The 26,332-nt window shown below is 42.9% G+C and overlaps 1 protein-coding gene across 4 annotated transcripts in view; it reads left to right on the forward strand.

Moving 5' to 3' along the window:
* LOC124294980 (dipeptidase 1-like) overlaps positions 1–26,332 on the forward strand; it is a 1,606,684-nt gene that overhangs the window by 864,672 nt on the left and 715,680 nt on the right. For all 4 annotated transcript variants that reach the window (XM_046742822.1, XM_046742823.1, XM_046742824.1 and 1 more), the window contains exon 8: positions 4,063–4,132. In XM_046742822.1, coding sequence (XP_046598778.1) covers positions 4,063–4,132 — 70 coding nt within the window. The remainder of the gene's footprint in view (positions 1–4,062; positions 4,133–26,332) is intronic.

The raw sequence follows: 26,332 nt of genomic DNA on the forward strand, positions 1-26,332 counted from the left end.
AGTAAAATGAGGGGAAGTAATATCTTACAGAGGGATATCTTAGGGGGGGAGCACTGTATAAGGAATTCTACGTCACGTAAATCAAAATATGACCTCGTATTTTTTCAATCTATTCATACTTTTTTTCACTCCAAATAAAGGTACAAAGAATCGATACGCATTTTGGTGTTCGTCCGAAATAATGTTTGTTTTCGAAAGTTACAAGACAATCATTCAATTTTGATGCAAAAGGAGCGCGCATGTATCCGGTTCTATTCGACGTACAGACATCATTTTCAGTGCATTCGGAAGCGAACGAATAAGTTTTTATAAGAAAAAATTGCAATGTTGAACATTATTGAAAATCCCAATTTTTATAAACAATTCAGATGTTCGACGATTTTTACCTCATTAATGATGTTCACAACAACCTTGTGAAACCAACTTGTCGGTCGCGCGCCGCACAATTCACGCACCGCAACAAGCGTTTCACGCTTTCCAGTCGCGTGCCACAGAAGAAAGCACTCACCACGTCACACGCGCCGCTCACGCCGCCCACGCAGCCGAGCGCGTCCCGCAATCAGCTCACGTGGTCTCCCGCTGTTGAGGTGGAGCCGCGGCTGAGATAAGAGACCACCATCTCACCGATCGGCAGGTCAACTTCCGTCTCGCCGAAATTGAGCCATAAATTACGACATCCACTGTCATGCTACACCACCAGTACGCGACAGTTGCTGAACAGCAAGCAGGGTTTTTGGATCACTGCATGACTGAGTCATTCAACCTGGCACCAGCCAGTCCAGCCAAAAGGGCAAGCTCCCTCAATCCCCCAGCTCCTTGGGTACTACAACCTGTGGACCTCTCTTCAAGGCCTCTGACAAGGCCACCCAGCATCCTGTTATCTCTGTGGGACGTCCGACGAGCCAGGGTCACCTCTCCGAGCTACAATCGCAGCATCTCGGCATCGGTTTCTCCGTTCGTGGAATCACCACCCACCTACACGTCAACAGCCACTCAGACAACACCATCTGACAGCGAGTGGAAATCGTCACTGCCAACGACCGAACCAGAAAATCGCCGTCCTCCAACGCCGCCTAGCTCACCAGAGAGTCATTATACGCCGCCACCAAGCACAGCACCTATTCGTCGCTGCTCATCATCACTTCAGCCTCCACCACGGTGCCATAGAACCACGGCAATCCCTTCCATCGCTTGGAAACCAAATTATTGACTGACTTGTATATATATGTAAATAGTAAATGAATAAATAAGGTGTATATATAACAACATCAATTCTTATCTTTGACACCACAGCGATCAACTCCTTCCACGCGGCTCGGTCGAGGAAGCTATCAACAAATAGCGAACAAATGACTAGTTTTTGAATTATAAAAAAAATAGTTTCGGGTTCCTTATTAAATTCTGTATTACTAGTCAATTTTTCAAGTGGAATCTGAAAGGAGTCTACTTTTTTTTCTATTATTCATCAGGTGCTGCGTCGTGCCGAGCGCGATACACTGGGCTATTTAAAAGTATTTGAAACCGAATGCCCGTGAGGGGTGGTGGAGGCTAGCCGCGTCACCCGCCCCACTCCGGCGACACCTCGGCTGCTCCGTCTCACTTGTTTCTTTACTCTCTCTCTCTCGCCACGGTTAACGCGGGAAGCGGAGTAGCCCGCGCTTTCTATCTAGTCAACGCCCTTAAATGATCGAAATCGGCAGGAGATCACCCTGCGATTTGAGGGCTCTCGGAATTTGTGATACAGGGAAGAACAATGTCTCCACCTAGCTGTAAATGGAAGTGAATGTGACATTCTTTCAAATCAGTGGAAGAATTTTTCTTAATTTTTTTCTTAGTTTCCTGCACTTTTTTAGTTCCACACCCGCGCATATACTATTAGGTGGAGGATGACGCGGTGTTTTTCTGGGAGAACGTTTACCTCATCACTCATGTCATTGTACTCGAACTGTGATTGATATGATTAGTGACACACGACGATATGATGTTGCCTAATGTCTTTTGTCTCTGCGGAGGATCGACTCTTCGATGGTGATTTCAAATTTACTATTCCAAACAATATGGACCATGTATTTCCCTCAATAGAGTCTTGAATGATTTCGGTATTTCTCCAAGTGGCACACGTACATTTTCATTGATCATATCAAATATTTCGAATAAGAATAGTTTGCCTAAAATGTGATATGTTCAATCAAATACGAGGCCCAAGATATTCGCTGCGTTTCTGATTTGTCACCCGCAGACCTTGTGTATTTTATATCATGTGATAAGTATTCGCCGAAATCGCAAATCTGAATCTTCATGCTTATTCAGCCCAAGGTTGAACCTCATCTTTTTTAATCTATTTAATATTTGTTTTTTTTTTAATACCATAGGGCAAAGTAGATAATGTCGGTATTCTTGCAAATTTTTATCTCATATACATATATCGAGCATTACAAAATTTACGCTTTTTTTGATTTTTACTGTATAGAATGTTTACCACTGTGTATAACTTCTGAACGCCAAATTAGATCATCTAAGTGAAACATTCAGATTAAGTGTTGATGTGCACTACTTAAAAAAGAGTCTACAACACGTTGACAATAAAAAAATTGTAGCGCGGAACTGAAAATACAATTTTGTATAAACTAGAAGATTATCCATTGTATTGAATAAACTTCCAAACTTTTACAACATCGAAACTAACAGTAAAGAGGTTTTCAATAATATAACTGTAATTTAATTACGATTTCTTCTTGTCAATTTTCAATCTATGGATATTTCATTCATCGAATATCTTTTACTGCCCAGTTTAGTGTGGTCTTACAAATGATGTTGCTGTATTATATTTGTTCCTTTTTTTTTTTAAGAATGTCGTACTTGGCAGAAATAATTTGTAACGACCGGCGATCGGTACGAAAGGGGCGGATGATGAATGGTGAGAAGCGGAGTGGGGGGGCAAAGAAGAGTAGAGCCGACACGTTCGAAGACATCAAGAATTGCCTGTATTTTGGTCGTCCACTTATCTATAATTAACAAAAGGGTCGATCGGGTCCCTCGTTGCAGCCGGACTCGCCCGAGCTGTATGGCGGTTACTTGAAATTAGCTTAGCCGGATTCCATCAGGGGTGCGAGCGTGCGCGTATGTGCGTGGGTGTGTTGGAAGAGGGGGTGTGTGTATGTGTGTGTGAGAGTGGTGTTGGGGAAGGCGAAGACAGATGGGTGAGGTTTTCAGGTAAGGGAGGGGGGTGGTAATAAGCGCCGTTCTGACCTGCAGATTGCAGCTTTGGTCGCTCCTTTGGTTTTGGATGTGGTGGTCGTCTAGCTTGTCTTGATCCGATCAGTTGTGTTCACGGGTGCGCAGTTCGTGGTAGACTGCCGTCGCAGGTGCGCGTTCCGCGCCTTCAGTCCTGTACGGCTGCTCTCTGGCGTGTCCGGCTCCGCTCCGTGAGTTTGGGGTTTATTGTGATGTGCATGTTATGGTGCAACGTCACACACTTTTTCGATAAAAGTCAGATTTCTCACCCAATGCAACTGTTGAGAAGTATACAGTATACCCTTTATGAGTTGCAAGTGAGTGGGCGGCGCATGCGTAGCTCGCGAATGGACGGTGTCTATAGGTATATAGTAGTTGAACAGGCTTCTGTAACAAGTTGGCATGTTCAACAAATCTAAACCGATGATTGATCTTCTATTTTAACTCATTGGTCAATAATATTCCTCGATGAACTGAATGACAATTGATACCAATTTGATGTTGAATCGAGTAGTGTGACTCCAAATTCAAGTGCCCACCACATCAAAGAGCCTTCTGATAACAATTGATTTTTTCGAATAAACATTATCAATAAAAATGCTGACATCCAACATGCTGGTCTTAGCCATACGTTGTCAACTTGTATTTATGAACAAACCGCAAGCGATCGTGAAATTAGCTGAAATATAGAGTATTCAGTTTTCCATACTTCTTTCAGATAACTCGAATAAATCAATTTGCCGTTACTTGAATATTGCGATGCATAAAATTCTTTCATTTCTCTGGACAGCAAGTGTTTATCATTCTAATAACTGTTTTTTCTGGCAGGGCAATCTGTTCTGTTGGGGAAGCGAACGATACTCAAGAGAACGCTCCTGGATTAAGTGAATTCGGAAAGGTAAGAACTTATTTCTACGGACCTAAAAATTTATGTACGATCGATATCACCTACAATTCAGTTTATCCGCTTCGTAAATTGTACCAAAGCCTCTATCGTGAATATCAGCGTATTGCAGTAATCAGTATGAAATTTTTAATTGAATGCCACTTCTAAAAAAAAAAAAACATTCGAACCGTTTCTCAACAAAACATTCATCAATTATTATGTTCACTTGTAAGACTTTTATACGAGCTGAAACGTGAAGTTTTTGGGGTAATTCAATCTGTACCGACATGATGCGTAAGTGAAGCTTTCCACTGGAATTTCGATAAGATTTTGAAAAATTATATTTTTACTCTGATATGCGTATCGGAAGGAGCTGTCACGAATTTGAGGAGGGTTGATTCGACAAGCATCCCGGCGTATGATTCTGTAACCATCTAGTTCTACCATGAAATTCCGTACTTCGATGACAACATACGGTTCTGAAACCGGTATGAGGTAATACTCGGGACGCAATGCTAATTCGGTACGAATATAATTATATGCGCTAACATAGAATCCGAATTGAAATGACACGCGCTTGAATTGTTAAGCCATACGAACGTACTTGCCTATGGCTTGAAGTAGTACGGAGACGATAATTAATAGCAACTGAAGAACTGCATGATGTGGACGCTGCAAACTTGGCTGACGATGAAAAAGCGGAATTGAAGATGACATGCTCGTAGAAGGCGTCCCGTGCAGAATCAAGAGCTGCAGAAAAATACTTAAGCGGTGATAAAGTATAGCGCAACGTATAGAATGTAGAGGGCGGTGGTGAAACAGTTGCGGAATTACAACTTCCAAATCATGAAGATGCCACAGAGGCTAAACATCATAGTCAGTTTCATACTCGCTACCATCCTCGTCTTTCACTACCAACTGCCCCTTGATGCAGACTCTTCGCAGCGAGACGAATGCCACTGTTGGAGTGAAGGATACATTGGAAGCAGAGGTCTCTTTAGAGGCTTCGACATCCAGCTGTAGCCTGCCAAAGAATTTTTCCAGGTCCTGACTTTTAGTGATAGAAACGACCTTTTCACCATCCTGCTTGCGAACTTTGACTGCAACTTGACTAAACTAAGTGTACTTATAGCCTGTCTCTTTTGCTCTTATCTTCGTGAGGCGCAGCAGCGTGCAGGGGTGGTTGTTCAACCTGATGTTGATCTTGATCTCAGCATCCCTTAGAGGAAAAGCAGCTCCTACATCAGCCTGAGAGTTGACATCACGATCAGGGAGAGCATCAGCTTTTTGAAGCTTTCCTTAGCTTCGATAATCGTATGACTGATAAATAAGATGGCGTATTTAACGATAAGCGGTGGCATCCCGGCTGGGTACTGTGCAGTAGAAGTTAAAATCCGAATCAAAAACATCTGAAATGTAAAAAAGCCGCGAAGTACCATAATTATATTATAATGAAAAACTTGACGTCAATCTTTGTCGTGAAATCTGGCAAAATGCCGAGGACGACCTCCCCGCACGTACACGTCGTGAAGTCGGACCTCGCTTTTCGTGTAGTGATATCGAAACATCATTCCAAGAGCTACGTACTTGGCAGGCACATTTTTTGTTTTTCACCCGTACTTGTGCTATGTGCCTTTAACAAAATTGCACAAACAATGATAATATTATTAGCTATGAATTACATAATTGTAATAACAACAAAAATTGTATTTATTGTATAAATTAAATATAATCCAGAATTTGCCGAATATCACAAATATACCGGGACAATCTCTTGAAATTATACATACAATGCGCATGCGTCAAATAATTCAATCTCATTGGTCGGTGAAATCGCCCGGCGGCGATAGTTTCATCTGCTGAGCAGGGGGCCAACGTACACAAAATGAGACAAGACTCAAGAGCTGTAAGTCTCTCGTGCATAAAACTGCGGATTGAGGTTATGTTGCTGTTTATTTTTACGTAGCGTTATTGTCTAAGAATACTATCGTTCAGCAATACCGTGGTCGATATCAGAAAATATTCAACCGACGCAAATATCAAACGATACAGAAATTGGATGTTATTTATTGAAAGAAAAAATCTGAAATTTAATGTGAAATGTCATTAACAAGTGGGAGTTTGGACAAATAGAGGTGAGTGAGTAGAAACAATGTTTATTGTGAACAGATTCTTTATTTACATGAAATTAAAAATGCGTCTCACTAAAGATTTATGTTTTGTGCATTTATTGGAAATTAGTTGTATCCAAAAATACCAAAAGATTCAGTCTGATAATAATAGCTTCTAATATTTTCAGGTACGAAATAATTCATTGTCAAAGCGGAACTAAATTTGTCAGGCATGGAAGCATGTGGGTAAGTTTCTAATTACGTGATCTTTGACAATTACAATATTTTAACATGGATTCAATGATAAAATTCGTTTTTTTCAGCAGGCTCGAAGTTTAAACTTTGATTAACACGAGGAAAATTATGCTTTACCTGATGGTCGAAACGTTTAGGTGGCAAGGATCCTGGTTTCTCGAGCGGTGCAATCATTATAACCATCGAACTTGGATGTTCCGTCAGACATCAGGTGCCAGAGTAAATTTCATCAGGCCATCGCCACCTTCTTAACATCAGTTGAGGCAAAATTGAAGAGTGGGATATACTACAGACGATAATGGCTGAATATCCCATCATTTTACTTTGATTGAGCCAATAGCGATAAGTTTGTTACTCAACTGTTGCTGCCAATTCGTTCTACCGAGGAATCATTCTGTGCACCATTGTAATTCAAGCATTATTATTGACCAGCATTGTTTTTCAAACTTTATACGATTTAATTTGGTATCTTATTTTGAAGCTTACTTTTACTCTCTTTGGCATTAAACTCAGATAACTAGTCTTTGAAGTCCTAAATTAGATTGTAGGTTTGAATTTTGCTAGGCAAACTGAACCAATCCAAATCTAGAAATGTTAAATAACTTCAGTTAAAAATGTTTTCAAAGTTAATCTTAGTTGACGGTGTCATCTGGCTAGTTAGTTGTAGTTATCACACGTGCTTCGGTCTCGTGGAACCTCAGTAAGGTGTAAAGAATGCATTGACTCACTAGTTCACGTTGCCTTGCAAATAATCACTTCGTCTGCTATAGGATTTACTCACTCGCTAACTTTTTTATTACTTATCTGGATCAGAGAATTATCCTGCAATTTATCAATAGCCTAAAACCAAGTTCAATTTCACGCTCTTCACGGGGTCCTACGCTAAGACTGAAGACTTGTGAATCTCCATTCGCCGCAATTATTTCTGCATCTCATGTTAGCATTGTCTAAAAAAAAAAATCTCACCCTCAGATTAGAAATAGAACCGGAAACGCAGAAGTTATTCAGTGGCACGAATTGAAAACCACAAATTTCATAACGATTCCTACAACACAAGGATTCTTTCCAAATATCCTTCTTACAAGGTGATGTTCAAAGGACTATGAACAAGATATTGCATCGTATTACATTATTTGGAAAAAAATCCTCATGAACTATGTTAAAAATTGAATATTCATTTATTTTGATAGAACAAGGGACACAATCTTGAATCTGACAAGTCAATATCTTCGTATCAATGTTCTGACATTATTCTATAACATGATTGGCCTCAAGCTAATTGTAACGTTATGGTGCATTTCGAGGCAGTTGATTTTCAATTTGTGTCACAGGATATGATCTACGTTCGTGAGTTCTACGCTTCCGATTGGAATTTCTTTGTTTTGAACCGCACTAACATAAAGCACAGAAATCATTTCAATAATTCTAATACCACTTGAATTTTCAATGAAAGTATTAGGTCTCCTTCATTTATTCAATCTCACATCATTGAAAAATTGCGAAATGAACTTTCAGAATCGTTGGAAAATTTTGAATAGTAGTAGCAATAATTTATTGATCGGAAAAAATACTTTGACTATCGACTATTGGTAAATTTTATTAAACTATTTTCGAGAAAGAAAAGATTCATAGTTCTGTTCCATATAGTGAGATGTTTAAATTTCTTGAACGCTCGGTTCAATGTCTCATTTTCAAAAGTGATAAAATTCAATATTGCTGCCTGAAATCACAAGAGAGTGAGGAAGTTACTTACAAGGAAGGTATCCCAACCTGAAGTCTTCGATGTGATTTCTTTTGCAATATTTTATAGTAGACTAAAGACTAAGCGATACATATTTTTTTTTTTATCAGCTATGAAATACTTCAAACGGGTGGAACCCCCTTCAGAGTAAGGCATGACAAGGGGCGATTTGGCAGTTTCACCCACAAGAACATAATATTGTTACGTAAGAGGACGAAATAAATAATCAGGAGAATTCAAAAAGACTGGGGCGGTTTATTCAGGACAAAAGTACAAGGAGACGTGTGTCGTTTAAAGTCCGTTCAAGGAATAATCAGAAAGATCCTCGCTGATTCCAAAAGATGTTCGTTGTCAGGGAACATCAGACCTTCATTTTGATTACTCAAATAAATACATGCATATTCGAAGGGGGAAACCGTAACAATATTTTTCAACCAATCGAACTGGAAAAGTTTTCTCACGAAGAGAAATGGAAAATGTATTTTTCAAAAAAAAAAATTAAAGAGGTGAGCCAGCCCTAAACATAATCACATTTATGCAAAAAATTGTTAAATTCGAGTCTAAGAATCTCAAAAAAATAAATATTGCATATGAATACAAAAAAAACTTTAAGTTTTTTTGGATTTCCCCGAAAAAATATATTGGCCGGGGTAACTACCCCCAAGCGCTGTTTATCTTGCGCGTATGCAAAAAATCATCAAATTCAAGTCGAAGAATCTGAAAAAATATACAATACGTACAAACAAGACGGAAATATGACGTATAATTGGATTTTCTCGACAAAAAATATTGTAGGAGTAACTACCCTTGAACGCTGTTTATCTTGCGTTTCCGGAAGAAAAAGGTGAAATTTAAGACTAAAAATCTGAAAAAATATACAATGCGTATGAACACATGACATATATTCGGATTTTCTCTTAAAATAATATTGGAGGGGGTAACAACCCTTGAACGCTGTTTATCTTGCGTTTATTGAATTAGATGAGAACATCGAAGATATTTCATCAGCCGCGATGAATGAATTTCATGGCGTGGAAATGACGATTGAAGAATCCCTAGATTTTCAAGAACCATAGAAAAAGATACGAATGCCCAAATAATAGAAGATGATATTATGCATACTTTACCTACCCAGCCTGTGCCACCTCCAAATGAGTGTACGAAATACGAAGAAGATATACTGTATGATCATAAATCAAGAGCTCTAGATTTCTGGAGAAGCGGACAAAAAAGAAATTTACGCATTGACACTATAAGAAAAAATGTTAAAAGAGTAAAATCTATAAATGAACTGCGACGATGGGCTCATTCGTTAAATAAAGGTGGCACTTACAGAGAAAAAATCGCTAGAATTTGCAACATTACGTTGAATAATTTCGAAGTAGCTGTAGACACCGGTTTCATCGTTCATGACAATGATTCACGCAAATGGGCCTTACACGTCCAGAAAGAAATTGGCCATGAAGATTTCCGAGTTACAGCGTCAAAAATATTGTTGAATCGATTTAAACATACACACAGAATAGTATTTAAGAAAATCAATAAATTTATCACTAGAAAAACTTCAGAAGATGCTGAACGATTAAAAATGAAGGCAGATGAATTTGTGGCACATGTTAAACACGATATAGCAAATTCTGGAATTCAAAATGTTTACATTTCCGATCGAAACGGATTCCAACTGGAGATGCATTCAGGAAGAACTTTGGCTGTGGAAGGAGAAAAGCAAGTACAGTGCCTTGTCCAATCAGTTACATCTACAAACCATAGTTACACAATACAACCGCTGATATCAGCTGAAAGAAAACTTATCACCTCTCTTTTTGGTGATTAAAGATCAAAGCGGCAAGTTCGGGCCGGTTGTAGATGTGAATTTATTGAGATCCATTGATATTTATATAGCGGCATTAAAATCTGGAAAACTTACGTCAGGTATAAGTAAAACATAACTTTTATTTCACATTCTTACTCACAAAAATATACCTTAAGTCGCATTCACTTCTTTTTATTTATTCCAGATATCGTTAAAACTTGGTTGACGGAAACATGTTTTCCAAATGTAGGACTAAACAGCGGATTACTAATTGATATATGAAGTGGTCATTGTCTTGCAATAGTAGCAGAAACTACACCCCAGAATAGAAATATCATTCTAAAATTAATACCATCAGGGACGACGGTAAAAATCCAACCTCTAGATGTATACGGTTCCAGAATCTGGAAAAAGTTCGTGCGACAATTTTTCGACAGCGCTATTCTGACAAATCATGAAATCAGCCTACAGTTAAGAAATAACATTGTAAAATTGCAATCTTTGGTCCACAATCATTGAATTATCCTCTCCGCGATACATTAATCTATTCAGATACTTTTGGTATAAATCTGGGTACATTGATGAAAAACCAGATAAATTCGGACATCCAGTTAATTTCAGTTTCGGGGATTCTCGTAAGACCCATTGCGAAATCGAAGGCTGCACAAGCGTTACTGTTATCTGATGTTCATGGTGTATAAAATCCTTGTGCTTTAAATACTTTTTCGACGACTATCATTATTGTTCAAGATTCGAAAATTAATAATGTTTTGTTTATATTTTTCGTAATGACAAGTTATACCAATAAAACGTATTAAAATTCAATCGAAACGTTACATTGTCCTTGTTCCCGATGATTTATTTTGGAGCCTTTGATGAAACAGTGAGAAAATAAAAAAAACTTAACGATTCAAAGCATTTTAAGGATAGTTCCGTTCAATATTTATTTTCGAGAAAATCCAAAGATACGTCATATTTCATTTGACCATTTTTCGCGTACAGGCAAGATATACAGCGTTCAGGGGTAGTTAACCCTCAAATATTTCGTCTCGAGAAAATCCAAATATATGTCATATTTTTCTCGTGTTCGTACGTATTGTGTATTTTTTCTGATTCTTATACTTGAATTTGACGATTTTTTGCAAACGCGCAAGATAAACAGCGTTCGGGGTTAGTTACCCCGGCCAATATTTTTTTTCGCGAAAATCCAAAAACACAAGAAATTTTTTTTGCATTCAAAGGCAATCTTCATTTTTTTCAGAATTTGAGACTTGAATTTGACGATTTTTTGCTTAAATGTGATTATATTTAGGGCTGGCTCACCCACTTATTTGTTTTTTTTTTTTTTGTTCTGAGAAAAATGCATTTTCCATTTCTCTTAATGAGAGAACTTTTACAGTTGGATTGGTTAACAAATATTATGTTCTTGTGGGTGAAACTGCCAATTCGCCTCCTGACATGCCTCACTTTGAAGCGTGGTTTCACCCCCTTAAAGTGTTTCATGGCCGACAAAAAAAAATATGTCTCGCTTAGTATTTAGTCTAGTATAACATATTACAAAAGAAATCAAATCGGGGAGTTCGGATTGGGATACTTTCCTTGTTAGTTGCTTGAAAGTGCCGATGATCTTTGTACGTGTGATAAATTGAATAAGCAGATATTAGAACACTGAATATTAAAGATGTAATTATTTTGGCCATGTCACGTATTGATAGGAAAAAATTTCATTGTTATTTCTAATGTACGAAATAATAAAAGTGATCAAACAAAGTGTACCCACCCACCTGCTGCGTTTCTTCCAAGCAGCCAACATGTAAACATATTCCTCGTTTCAGTCAAATAAAGCCAATTTTCAAAGAGCATTAGCATCAAGTTTCGACCGTTCTTTGAAGAATCAACTTTCCGACTCAATAACAAATGCATTCCGAGTCACTACGTCGACTGCATGGAGCCTAGATTAAAGGAGCCCGAACGCCTATAGAAAAAGTATCATAAACGTTGACCCTGAAAGTGGTGAAAATTTGGGTTCGAAATGCAGCCACGGGAAGCGCTAGTGCTGCAAAGATAGGAGATGGGCTTGCATGATTTACACGTCATTCTTGGCTTTTCGTCTTTGCACGTATAAACGAGTTTTCCAAAGATTTTTTTCATTGTGATAAAAGTCGCGTCGTAACGTGTAGTCAGTGATTTCCCCACATCATGTCGAAGCAGGTGAGAAAATGGTATTTTTTAAATGCATATGCTATTTTCAATACTTTATTAAATTGTAATTTACGGATTGAATGAAACGAGCATGAAAGTGAGGTTAAGATTCATATATAGTCATGTGTAATCACAAATTTTATTTTGAGTCTATTTCTGGTAACAGAGTGCACAATGGGGAAATATTGTCTTACCCAGGCTGCCGAACTAGGCGAGATGCCAGCAGAGCAAACTGCAAGCGCTTAGGACGATGCCGCGACGGCACCTGTCTGTCTTCAAGGTACCAAAGGTAAACCTCCGGTCATAATTTTTTCTGTTTGTTAAATGAGTTAACGCATATAATTTGTTGACGAAATATTAAATTATTGCATACCAATTTTTGCCGATAGAAAAAAATATGTTTGTTCAATGACTTGGCGTACATAAAATTTTGACCCGCTTTGTTTTTACCTGTATCTTTATATTAATTACAATAAAATTTTTGTTATTTCTGTAGATTATGCAACAACGATGGAGCGAAGTCCTTGGACAGTGTTTAATTTGGAGTCGAATCGAAAAGGGTGAGGGTCGGAGCCTGGTCGAATTTGAGTGAAATGCTCCATATAAATTATTCACTGAGGAAACATTAGTTTCATCGCGTCGGCTAGAAGAACAATTAGGTTTGTCGGGCCATCCGGAGCTGGATAATTTATGATAATGCAGTAATTGTCGAGGGTCTGCGATGACAATTTCGCTCTCAGATCAACTTCGATTTAGGTGAAAATCGATTTATTTCCACAGTTCCGCAGTTTATCGCATTATTAATATTATTTATTGTTGAAAAATGTTTGTTTCATTGTTTGAAAATGTTTATGTTTCCTGTCGGTACGAAAAAAAACACATTCCTATTCTGCAGTAAATAATAATCACTCTATCTAATGAACAACTTCTGAACAAATGAACAGGTCAAAAACATTATAATAATAATAGTATAAAAAAGATTATGCTAACAGTAGTGTATATATGACAGTTCGAATCCAAAGATGGGGCGCTCCTCCCTTGCTCCCTCCTGGCCCCCCTAAATCCACGGCGTTACACACACACACACACGCGCGCGCACGCACGCACACACACCCACACACACACACACACACACATTCCAGGATCCATAACATCAATTACATTTAGTTTTCTTATTCTATTCTGAGTTATCTTATTCTAAATTTTAACGAGTAAAATTATACATATTATTCACAAATCCATATCAATTAAACATATCATTATTCCAAAATTGACTTCTACCAATTTTTTTACAGTACTGTCATACAAAATGTAAATGTTATGAATTTTTACTTGTGAAAAATATATAATCAATAATTGTGAATTTAGCGTGGTTTATTCCTCGAAATAATCCATAAAATCATTATCGTTATCCTGTTCGCTAACATTATCATCATCATCATCATCATCATCATCATCATGATCATCATGATCATCGCTATTTTCGACATCTATAATTATTACGATAGTTTCATTCGCCCATTTTTCTACAATTATTTCCATACATATATCACCGTAATTTATATAATGTTGGCTGTTTAGCCTCACTCGAGCAGCTCGCGCATCCCCGACGAGATCCCGAAGCTCCGCCAACAAGAACTCGCGTGTTGCTTCGGAAAATCCTATATTTATCTTTTCCTCAGCCTCCTCATCCTTGCCCCAATCAACTATCGACCACTCATCGTCATCATCACTTGAATGAGATGGCATTTTTTTTTTTTCTAAAATTGATTTGCGATGAAAAATCTGTAAAAAGAGCAAGCCGAAATAGAAAATTTGATGCTGCTGCTGCACTCATCATTTACATGCATGATGAATCTCCAATTTTAAAAAGTTTCCGCCTATTCAAGATGAGTGATACGGAGAAGGTGTGGAGGATACTAGAATTTTATTTTAATGTAGTGCTACACACCAATCCTAGTCCGAATAATAACCATCATCATCAGCTCTATCGATGTCTCCCAGCATTTGATGGATTTGATCAATCTCATCCGGAAGTAAACCGAATCTGATGCGTACGTCTTCGCAACCGTCAAAATCATTATCAAACTCAATGCCCACTTTCCGTACATCCACCTCCACCCGTTCGTCATCACCATCACCGCCATTCCAAACACCCTCCACCTCCGCTTCCTCCTCCTCCGCCTCATCCTCCTCCACCTCCTCCTCCTCATCCTCCACATCACTCGATGATGATGATGATTCGAGATGATGCTCGCCAGCCAAATTAGGTTTAAACTCTCGATGATCATCACCAACACTATCCTCAATACATCGCTCGGGGTCGATGATTAGCGTATCAGCATCACAATCAGTCAATTCATCCTCATCATCCTCCTCATCATAAGCCGCCCCTCTGCACACCCGCTTATATGTCGGCGATCGTGGTGGTGAATGGGGTGAGGAGTCTGATGACCCTCTTTTCCATCCGTTGTCACGAGCGCCGCATATTTACTCAAGACTATATTACCGATTAAATCAATTATTATTATCTCTAGAAACAAGGAAGCATAGTTTTAGTTAGTCTATATAAAATATTTTATTATAACCAGTTCGTGGAGTAACCAAGCGCAACGGCGTAGTTGGACGGCCAGCAACGTCAGCGTCTTGGCGCCCGCCAGATCCCGGGTGTAATCAACACCGGGATGAGGCGAGCGCGAAATCACGCGCTTCGAGGATGACTGTCGCGAGGCGAGCCTTTGTTCCGGAATTGTGTATTTAGCGAAAACCCCGAATTGTAAATTCAGCGAAAACTCGCTCGCCGCCCGACGTTCCAAGGGGTGTCGGACGAGCGAGCGAAGGCAGTCCCGTCTTAAGACCGTCTGAATAACGACATCAACGGAACCCGGCTCCTTCGAAGCGACCACGTATAGAGATATAAATCCTTTTTCCGAAACCGATGATGAGAGCGTAATTGTCTAATCTACCCACGGCCGTAAAAGGTTACTCACGTCGCGTTGTCAGTCTTACGAAGCTAAAATAAGTGCAAGCGTTGAGCCACGAACTCCTTAGAGAAGTGTAGTGATAAGCGTATGTGAGTGTTACTATAGAGTATAATCGTGTGAGAGCGTGAGCCATTAGGACTGTGACCGCCGAAAAGTGAGTAGTTGAATGAGTGGAAACAACTAGATTAAGAACATATTGTAAGCTTCCTTGTTTCGAACCTTCTCTGCTTTTAGTTTTTGAGCCATTAAACATTTTTACTTTGCTTCCCATCAAAACATTGGTACGATAAATTGAAATCTTCCAAACCTTTTCCCAGGGAACGCCCTGTAGAGGACGTTCACCTCCCAACCCACCTAAAAATTAAATATAAACCTCTGTGAGATCTTAGAGGGTTGAAGCCGTCGCGTGCGAGACCGCTCCGCACGTGACACCGTTCATATTTTTTCAATATGATTCTAAAATTTTTTCAGAATTTTTATGGATATGATGATAGGGAATACAGAAAAGTTAAAACAAATCGAAAAACTTCATTACGGAATATATATAATATTCATTAAATCATTACGGAATTCAATTCAACATTCACAGTATCGTAAGAGGATTGGCGTAGCACCATATACATATATATGTGTATTCTATAAAGTACTCACAAAAAATATAAACTCGTTGAAGTCTTGAGATTTTTCAAATGAACACCGATTATTTTTTTCTTCTTCACAGCTCACTTTATCAAAAACGCCTGTTTTCACACGAAGGATTTTCAAAATTACAAAAGAAGTTTCAAACCGCTGTTCGAATTCGTACTAAAGGAGTCGCACCCACCCTCCACCGAGCAAAAACCAGCCGGCCAATCATTCGTAGAGCATGCACCACGTGACAAACAGACAAAAGAGTGACGCGGGGGAGGCGGTATAAGCTAGGAGAAAATTTTCTCAAGAGCTCGCCAGCTTTTCGTTTGCCGATTTTTTTCTCGTTGCACACCCCACGCTATTTTCTCAAGAGCTCGCCAGCTTTTCGTTTGCCGATTTTTTTCTCGTTGCATACCCCACGCTCATATGGTTGGGGATGTGCAGGCTCGTACTTGTTCGCTATGAAGAGTCGTAAAACCCAAAACTGTGTGTACACATACCAGCCGGTCAGGAGCGGGCAAGACAAGATTCTTCTTACACCAAACACTGTTCGCTACCTGCTTTTCCACAAACTCTCCAAATAAAAAGAGCGGAAACCATGTGCCGCAGAACACTATCATGAACAATGAACAATAAATCAAAATGAAGAATTCCCAAAACTTGAATACTTTTTCTTTGCACATAAAAATACAAATAATTAAACGATTCAAAAACTCTTAAACGTGTTACGATAAAAACATTTATAATGAGCAAGATGATGAAACTTGGTACGTACAGAAATCTTCTCTAATTCGAGAACCATTTTTTTTCTTTTCGAACTACGTACTTTTATAACTCGTCAACTCAGTGAAGTTTGAAAAATGGATACAATTTTTCACGCAGCGACGCGATCTCAATTTCTTTGCCTCGGCTTTACGGACACTTTCTGTACGCGGAGATAGTCCTCCCTGCTTACATCATCCTCAGCTCTAACCCGACTTAACACCCAGCGGAGTAAAAGCTAACCTGACCTAAGACGGTAGGACTTGACCTAACGTAACCTAACTTGATCCAAGACACTACAACCCAACCTAATGCAAACTATCCTCATCCAAGACTGCCCAACCTAACCTTAATTGATGAAATACTTTCTGAAATGATTTATTCGATCAAGCTTGATCGCTAGCTTCGATAGTTCAATGATGCTTGAGCAATTCGCTGTTCGCACGACGGCCTCGAGGTTTCTATAACCTGACCTACGTCAAGGCTACTCCAACTTGACATAACCTAACTTGACCCAAGACACTACAACCCAACCTAATATAACCTAACTTGACCCAAGACACTACAACCCAACCTTTTTTTTTTTTTTTTTTTTTTGCCGAAGATGTACCGCCGAGTTGGAGTTCCTCAGCTCGGGGGCAAGGAACCGCCTTTCGGCATTACATCTTGCTCCCGATCCAGCAAGCCCGATGCGGCACCGTAGCGTGCCTCCCGAGGGAGGCCAGCCCGGGCGCCTGCATCATGCCCGCTGGGGGTAGCCAGCACGGGGCTAAGGTTGGATTCAGCTAGGCCCGTCTACTTTTCTCAACCAAGCTTCGGACCGGCTACGGCAGTCGCCCCTGGTCGGGAGCCCCTCCCCGTGGGAGCGCGGGGTAGCACCCTTCCAAGGGAAGTTGGATGTCAGGGAGTTCTGTCTGCTCTGTGGGTGTCGGCTCTGAGCCCTATCTTTTTTATGCGCTTTCTCTTCGATGTAGGTCCCATGGGGGATAAACTGACTCCTGGGTATCTATAAAGCCCATTTACCACCACCTAGTGGGTTGGCTTTTGCTGAATAGATAAATAAATAAATAGTTGAAAAGTGCTGTAGAATCACTGGAGTAAGGGCTAATGTAAAATGTGTCAAATAGCTAAATAAAAATCGAATCGGATAAAAATCCTGTCAGTAATTAAAAAATATCGTGTGTGAACATCGAATAGATAAAAAGTGATGTAAAATCACTGGGGTGTATGAAAGAAAGAATAAGAAAACACATATCTAAAATATAATAACTAGGTAGGTAAGGTAGACTAGATAGTAGCTAAAATATCGTATGTAGATGTGGTAAATAGTTGTTTGTGGTCTCTTGTGCCTAGTACCCCTTGTTCCGGTCGCTTGCTTCTTTGGTGGAGATAAGCTCCATCATTTTCCCGGATATAGCTTTCCAGTTACCTTCTGTTTCTAACATGATGGTTATCATGTTGTCTGGGGTCAAAGTCGGTCCCTGGTACCCCCAGTTATCCTTTCTTATATCCTTCCAGTTCGGACATTCGAAAATAGGGCTGTCCACCGCCGTCTCCCTACAGTACCCGCATTTGGGGCTCCTTCTTCTCCCAAACTTGTGGAGGTATTCTCCAAACGCCCCGTGGCCTGTCAAGACTTGAGTGAGCGTATAACTCAGCTCTCCATGGTCTCGGTGGTACCATGGATCGATGTGTGGAATCAATCTTCTGGTCCACGCTCCCTTGCTTGTCTTCTCCCATTCGCTCTGCCATTTCCGCAGAGTCGCGGCTCGTGCCTCCTTTTTTTCCTTTCTCTTGAGGCTTTCTCTTATCCTCTCGGTGAGTTGAGAGTCTTTCCTCAGGAGTTGTAGGTTATACAGCTCTCGCTGTTATTGCGCTATAAGATACAGGGGCGGTTGCCCTGCCAGCACCTCTGCGGCCTCTGTGGAGGTCGTTCTATAGCCACTGATTATTCGTCGCGCCTCCATTCTAGATATTTTTTGTATCGCCCTGCGGTGTGTCTGTGTGTTCAGAGCCGTGGCCCAGACTTGTGCTCCATAGTGGGCGACTGACCGCCCTACAGCTGCGTATAGTTTCCTTCGGGGGGGGCGCGGCCCGCCCATGTTTGGCATTAGTCGACCCAATATTGTTGCCGTAGTTACAGCCATTGACACGGCGCCTTTTATATGCTCACCGTACGTGAGTCGCTTGTCTAGTCTTACGCCCAGGTATTTCAGTGTTTGGGCGTATTCAATCTGATGTCCTAGTACTCTAACCCTCGTGACTCCCTGGTACTTTTTCTTCTTGGTGAAGAGCACGGCCTCCGTTTTGTGTGGAGCTACCTTCAGGCCCTGTTCTCCTGTCCACTTCACGGCCATATCCGTCGCCAGCCTTGCCCTCTCTGCCGCGGCTCGTGGAGTCTTTCCCACAGCCAGAATCACAGTATCGTCGGCGTAGCATGTAACGGTAGTGCGCTTTGGCAGGTCCAGGCGCATTACCCCGTCGTACATTACGTTCCAGAGGAGCGGACCCAGCACAGATCCCTGGGGAACTCCTCTGGTAACGGTCCGCGCTATAGAATAATGTTCGGTTTCTATAGTGATCCACCGCTCCTGTAGGTAGTCGCTGACCAGCGCCATAAGGTATGCGGGTGTGTCGGCCCTGCAGATCGCCGCCATAATATTCAGCCATCCTGCGGTGTTGAACGCGTTTTTAATATCCAAACATACCGCACATGCGGACTCTTTCGTCCGTAGCGCCTCCGAGATGACGTCGGTCACAGCCCCAAGTCCGTCGGCGGTCGATTTGCCCTTCATGAAGCCGTACTGGAGCCCACTTAGTCCCCTGGCCTTACGCAGGTGGATCGTGAGCCTGTTAGCTATAATTTTCTCGTATAGCTTGCCCATGGTATTGAGGAGACAGATAGGTCTGTACTTGGTTGCTTCGTTCGTATCTTTCCGTGGCTTCGGGATGAGTATCAGTCGTGCGGCTTTCCATTCGATAGGGAAGTTCAGCTTCCTCATTAGTTCCGTATACAGGGATGGCAGAGCGTCCGGATACGCCTCCTGCAGGCCCTTCAGTGCCTCCGTTGGAATACCATCCGGCCCGGGTGCCTTGCCCTGGTTGCATGTTTTTAGCGCCTCGATCACCTCAGGCACTGATACTCGCAGGGTCTTGGCGTCGGTTTCCTCGACGACCCTGTCTATTTCTTTCAGGGTGAGTTTTGGGTGGGTTTTTCCCGGTGGGAAAAGCTCTTCCACCGCCTTGACGGCATCCTCCTTGTACGCCGGTGCCAGGGGGCCGGGTCCCGCTAATTTTCCCATAATGATTTTATATGACCTCCCACACGGGTCTGCTTCCAATTGAGCGAGGAGCTCATTCCACGCCCTCTCTTTACTCTGACGTATTAGTGTTTTAAGCTTTTTGCGCGCTTCTCTTAGTTCGGTGGTCAGCTTCTCAAGGAACGCCTCCGACTTCCTTCTCTTGCGCGCTCTTTGGAATATTCTCCGCGCTCTCGTGCAGCTCGTGCGGGATTTCGCGATGTCCCCGGTCCACCAGTATACGGGGGGCTTGCCCGAGCATCGGGTCCTTCTTTTTGCTACCCTGTTCAGGCTGTCCACTATCAGCCGGATGATCTCCCGTTGGAGCTCTGGTGCTCGGAGCTCCTGCCACTTGGTATTTATCCTCATTTGGACCATAGCGTTCCGGAGTTTTTCCTTTGATGTCGTCCTCATATTCCAGCCAGGTATGTCCCTCGGGCGATCGCATCCTGTATTCCCGTTACCGACCTTGACTGGCATTATTCTAAACTCGATTCTCCGGTGATCACTCATCGCCTCGATGTCCTCGATCACGCGCCATCCCGTTACTGTCTGGGCGACCGCCTGCATGGCAATGGTAATGTCTATTATAGACGTCGCCTCTCCTCTGTGGAAGGTGGGTATCTTTCCTACGTTAAGACACGACCAGCCGGGCGTGTTCATGGTGTCCACGATCATGCTCCCCCTGGGGTTTTCCTTAGTCCCTCCCCATGCTTGGGCCCAGGCATTCAGGTCCCCAGCTAGTATAATGCTGATTCCCTCCTTGCTTGCAGCTTCAGTGGTTTCGATCACTACCTCGTCCCAGTAGCTTACGAATTCTGCCATTCGTTTATTTGGAGAAAAGTACATCGACGTGATGCCCAAGGTTTTTCCTATTTTAACAATAACGTACCTCTTCCCGGTCCGGATTGTCTTGGCCTGGGTCCTTTTGTTTATGAGGATTATACCGGCACTAGCTTCATGGCATATCCTGGCACGAACTCCTGTCCCTATTCGGGACGGCAGTTCAGAGGCAATTATGATGTCGACGTTATTGTTCACCGCATCGGCAAGTATTAGGTCCAACGCCTGATGGCAGCGGTTCAAATTGGCCTGCCATATTTTCATGGTGGGAGGACGATTGTTACCTGCCATTGATGAGGTCTTCCGGGTCCCTATGTCTGCCGGGGGTCTCTGCCCCCATGTCTCCGTTGCGAGTGCTGCTCCCGACTGGGGATCCAGCTGGCCCAGTTGCAGCAGGACTTCCTTGCTCAATTGGGGGCCTCCCCTCTCGTTGGTCCTTCCTGCGTGTCTTTGACGTATTTCCAGCTTTTAGCCTTCCGCATTGTCTTGCGATGTGATCCGTCCTCCCACATCTGTCGCATTTGGTAGGGCTAGTTTTGGTATCGGTGACCTTGGCCTTTGGCAGCCAACTCTTAGGGTGCCCAGTTGCTTCAGACGGTTCGCAATTCTTGTTGGTAGCTTGACCCACGCAGCCCTCTCCTGCCACGGGTAGGTGAACATTCCTACTACGTGTGTTTGTTCCCGTTCCTCTGCCAATGTGGGGATCTCCGAGCAAATGGCGTTGATCAGATCACTTTCATCTACCAGGATGTCCATACCCCGTATCTTGGCTGTAGTTCCGTCCCCCAGGGTTCTGACAACTGTGTCCTGCGGTAGTGCTTCTCTAAGGCAGGCCGCGATGTCACCCGTCTTTGCCGCTTCTGTGACGCAAAGTAGAAGTTTCCCCCCGCGCGTCATCCTGACCTTCTCGACATCCCTTGAGTTGGTCATCTTGGCTTTGACCTCCCGCAGCATGACCTGATACGTTTTTCCCGGCATGTCAACCATCACCGCATGTCCCTTTTTTCTTGGTGAGGTTTTCCTTGCTGTCCCCGTTGATGGTGGGGCCTTCGCAGGGGGGCGTGTCCCCTGTCCGTCATGGCCGTCATGGCCGTCGTGGGGGCGAGCCTCGGCCGTCGTCGCAGTGGCAGCGGCGTACGTCTTCTGGCCTTCTCCTCTTCTCCCCTCCGTCCCAGGTGCTATCGCGTAAGGCGCCACTGTCTCGGTCTGGGTGCCGATTGACCTAAGGTACTTATTGCGCCTGCTTATCTTCATGGCATCGCTCACCGTGCTGGTAGAATTCCGAATGGGTCTATTGTTCGTCACCTTATTCCTCTGAGGTGGCCCTGCTGCGGCTTTCGGAGAGTTCCTCCTGCCGTTTGTTTTGGGGTCCACATCAGAGTTTGTTTCGCTCGAGTCGTCCTCTCGTTCGCAGTTTCTCGCTACGTGCCCCGGGTCTTTACACTTATAGCAGACTTTTGTTGGTTCCTTGCACGTTCTGGCCATATGCCCTTGGTCTCCGCATTGGTAGCAGGTGCCGGAATCTTGCCAAGGTCGCGTTCTGGCTGTCGACCAGCCGATCCTCAGCCTGCCCTCTCTAATCAGTTTTTTGGCCGCCTGTGCGTCCTTTTCGGCGCAGGCTGTCTGGACTCCTGAGCCTTCTTTCGGTACCAGGAAGATGACCCGTGGTGGTTCCCCTACGCCCTGACTAATTGCTATAGCGAGTTCCTCCCGGGTTACGGTGGGTTCTATACCCATAAATATCACCCTGGTTTTTCGAGGGCCCGGTATAACTGCGGTAAGTCCCTCTTCTGTAATCCTTTTGGTCAGGATCTTTGCTTCCTCCGCACTGCCGGTGTCGACTAAGGCGTCCTCGGTTCTTGTAGCCTTCCGCACCACTCTGACGTCTACGTCGCTGGTGTTGACCTTTTTTTAAGGTATTTAATCAGCTCCTGGTAGGACTTACCCTCAGCCCTGATTATGATCATGGCGGCCCGTGTGGTTGCGCCTATGGTTAATCCCCGGTTCGCTTCTTCTGCGTTCTGCTGCGCAGGGTTCTGGGTGGATTCCCTGGCGGTAGTCGATTCCTGGGTAAGGGTGATGGCAGTGTTTCCGTCCTCATTGTCGCCTGTCGTCAGCATTTCCTCTAGGATGCTCGTTGCCGTAGATGTGAGTATAGCCCCGCCTGTGGGGTGCTTGGGCCTTTTTTGTTGCGGGGACTTTTCCGTTATCGTTTCTTCGCTGCTGTTTCGGTCCCTCTGTCCTTCTAATCTTTTTCTACGCCTGCCGGTGTTGACCCATGTCTCTCTCACCTCGTCGACTTCTTCGTTGCTTAAATCAATTTGAGGTTCGCTGCAAAAGTCGTCGATCACCTTCTGTCCGTCCTCCCTTCTTTGATGAAGTAAAGCTATCAGAGCGTCACTGAATCTTTTCTCCTTTGTTATCGTGACCAGGATTTGACTAATCTTCATTGTCCATGTGACTATGAGCTCTTCCCTCTCGTCCGTTGGCAGGTATTCGGCGTACAGCTCCTCTGTAATCTTACGAACGCACCCATCCGCTTTTTCGCGGATTTCCCTGCGCAGGTTATTACTGCTGCCATAGGTTTTCATTATACTCCTGCCCAGAGTAGCCAGTTTGTCCACCGTATCTTCCAGCTTTATCCGCCTACGGGCGGCAGATGTTAACTCCGTCCGGTTTCTTTGGTCGTCTTCATCAATTATGATGCCTGACGAGTTTCCGGCCATTCCAGCTGCGGTGTAGTGAGCTGTGTTTCTTGGATCCTTCTTAGTGGGTCCCTCGTGGGTCCTCCCAGTTGCATTTTCCGGTTCCTGAGCCTTGGGGTCCACCCAGGAATTGACTACAACCCAACCTAATATAACCTATCCCCAACTCGAGACTGTACAACCTAGCCAACCTAATATAACCTAATCTTTTGCAGGTTTCCCGGTAACATGAAAAGACTTCCGTTTTCTCTATAGACGGGAAAGCTCTTGATAACATTCGCTCATTTTTATTTATTTTGTCGTCTACTGGTTCTCATTTTGTTACACGTACTACTTCTCATGCAATATAGGTAATGTAACCGAGCTTATCTATGTTTGAAAATACAAATTCAGTAGATTCTAGCGGAACTGTCGAGAGTGCGGTATGCATCACAACATTTTCCAATCCGCATTGTTGTAGTACGATGACATGATGTAAAGCAATAATTTGATTTCTGACATGTCTTTCAGGACAGATTAATTAAGAATTAACGTATGTAAAAATATTCATATTCCTGGCCGTTATAAACAGTAACACGATTCACAATTCCATCAGTTTTACACAATTCATCAACCCTATTGGAAACGCAATTTTTATTGAAATACCTAGCATTAACTTTCCCCCATAAAATTACGCTGCTGCCAGGAAATAAGGAAAAATATATCTCATTAACGAATGCGTTGATGGAACAATAATGTGCTTGAGATTCGTCGATTCGTTTTGATTTTTATGGCTAGCAGCATCCTTTCCATAAACTTTCCACATATTTGAATGATGCAGATAAACATACAACGCGTAAATTCTGCAATAATCAGACTCATTTCAGTTTGATGACTGGCAACGACGTTTTCCCCATGAATACGTTAATTGCTGGGAGAAGCTCGATGAAATTCAGCTACCTGCAAAGAAGCATTTCTACTCACACCTATGTAATGCAAATATCTCAAACGAAGATTACAAGCATGCTAAAAATGTTTGGGAAGAATTCCATTCAGAGCCAATGGAGAACTATAGAGATTGATAAATGCAAAACGGTGATCTGACCAGATGTCTCAGAACACATGATTGATATTCGTTGCACTACTACACAGTGCCGGAACTTGCTTTCGATGCTATGCTCGAATACACGGGAAGCAAATCGACAGGCTCGGGCCAATAACAGGTTTATGGGAAAAGATTTTGATCCCAGTAACGTGGAATCGTATCTCACGTATTTTGACGTAAACAATCTATACGGTTCGGTCGAGTAGTGGCATAATCTTATCGATATATCAACTCACTCGGACGATCCACCGATCGGTCACATCCTGGTCCGATGGATATCCGAATATCCTATAGAACTTCACAAGAATCATAGAGATTTTAATTCTCCTGTCTCGAGCATTTCACACATCGGGTTCTGATGAAGGATGGGAACAATCGAAAAATCATGACCGAATTCATCGGGGATTCACGTGAAACTGAGCACATTTACCATCAAGGTGAGCAAACGTGTCAAGGATGCCAAAAGTGCAACGTTGAAAACCGTCACGTTTAACGATTATGAGCATCGCATGGGGAGGCTTACAAAGAGTTGGTCCATACCACAATGCCTAATACGAAGTAAAAAACATAAAGTTTGTCCCATTGTACTGAAAAATTGACGTTGAGTTTGTGACGGGTTTTGAGTCCGCACGAATAATGTGGGGGGGGGAAGAGACAATTAGAGACGGGGCGGATGTGAAAGGTAAAACTTGGTGTGTATATTCTTGCAAAAGGGGGTCGACTTAAACTAGGAGGTACAGAAGGGTTGTAGACTTGAGCGGGGGCTGATCACGCCTCAGCCCTTAGCGTTACTTAATACTAACTTACTGGTACGCGCGCGGGGGGGAGTGTGGGAGGTGACGGGGAATACCAGGTCGGAAGGGTTGGTGTTGCGAGGGGCGGGTGGTGTAGTGTGGCGGGGAGCGTGAGGTAGAAAGGGTTGGTATTGCGAGGGGAGGGTGGTGTAGTGTGATGGGGAGCGTGAGGTAGAAAGGGTTGGTATTGTGAGGGGAGGAGCAGATCGGCGGTAGAATGCAGGCTAACCTGGCGTCGTCGGCGTGGGTGTAGACTGGTGTGCGTGTGACGGTGTGAGTGTGTGTCGGGGTTTCTTTCTCTCTCTCTCTCTCTCTCTCTCTCTCTTTCTCTCCCTCTTCGTTTCTCCTGGACTGTGCTTCGGCGGCGTGATACTGCCTCGCAGGTCGGGGTCGTAATGCTGCTGGCGCTCGGCTCCGCCGAGCGTCGGGGGGCTTCGGTTGTGTTCGGGCCTTTCCCGACGGGACAGGACTCACCCGTTCGGCTCTTCCCCGCGGGTTTGGGGTTTGTTATGACTTGCACTCTAGGTGCAACGTCACAAGTTGGCAAAACTGTAATATGCAACTGGTACCTGGACAAACAGACGCAATACCTTAGGGGGTTTACCACCACCCCTACAATAAACTGACCATAGGATAGAACTGAGGGCATAGAACTGCTGTAAGGACAACACTATCATTAGACGGAGATAGTTCTTCAACAATACGATAGATCCGTGCGAAACTATACACATTCACCACCACGGTCGAAGACAAAACGATACATATCAGCATCGTCAAAGTGAGCAAACGTGTCAAGAGATGAGAGAACTGCAAGGATTATTAACATCACGTTAAATGATTATAAGAACCGTCTGGGGGGCTTACCAAGAGTTGATCGACTCCACAGTGTTCAATACGTAGTAAAAAACGCTAGGTTAGCCCCAAAGTACTGAAAAATTGATGAATAAGAATTCTCGACCTCGTATGTAATCTATTATAGAGTCTTGGTA

The sequence above is a fragment of the Neodiprion lecontei genome, chromosome 6 (assembly GCF_021901455.1).
Source record: "Neodiprion lecontei isolate iyNeoLeco1 chromosome 6, iyNeoLeco1.1, whole genome shotgun sequence".
Taxonomy (NCBI): Eukaryota; Metazoa; Arthropoda; class Insecta; order Hymenoptera; family Diprionidae; genus Neodiprion; species Neodiprion lecontei.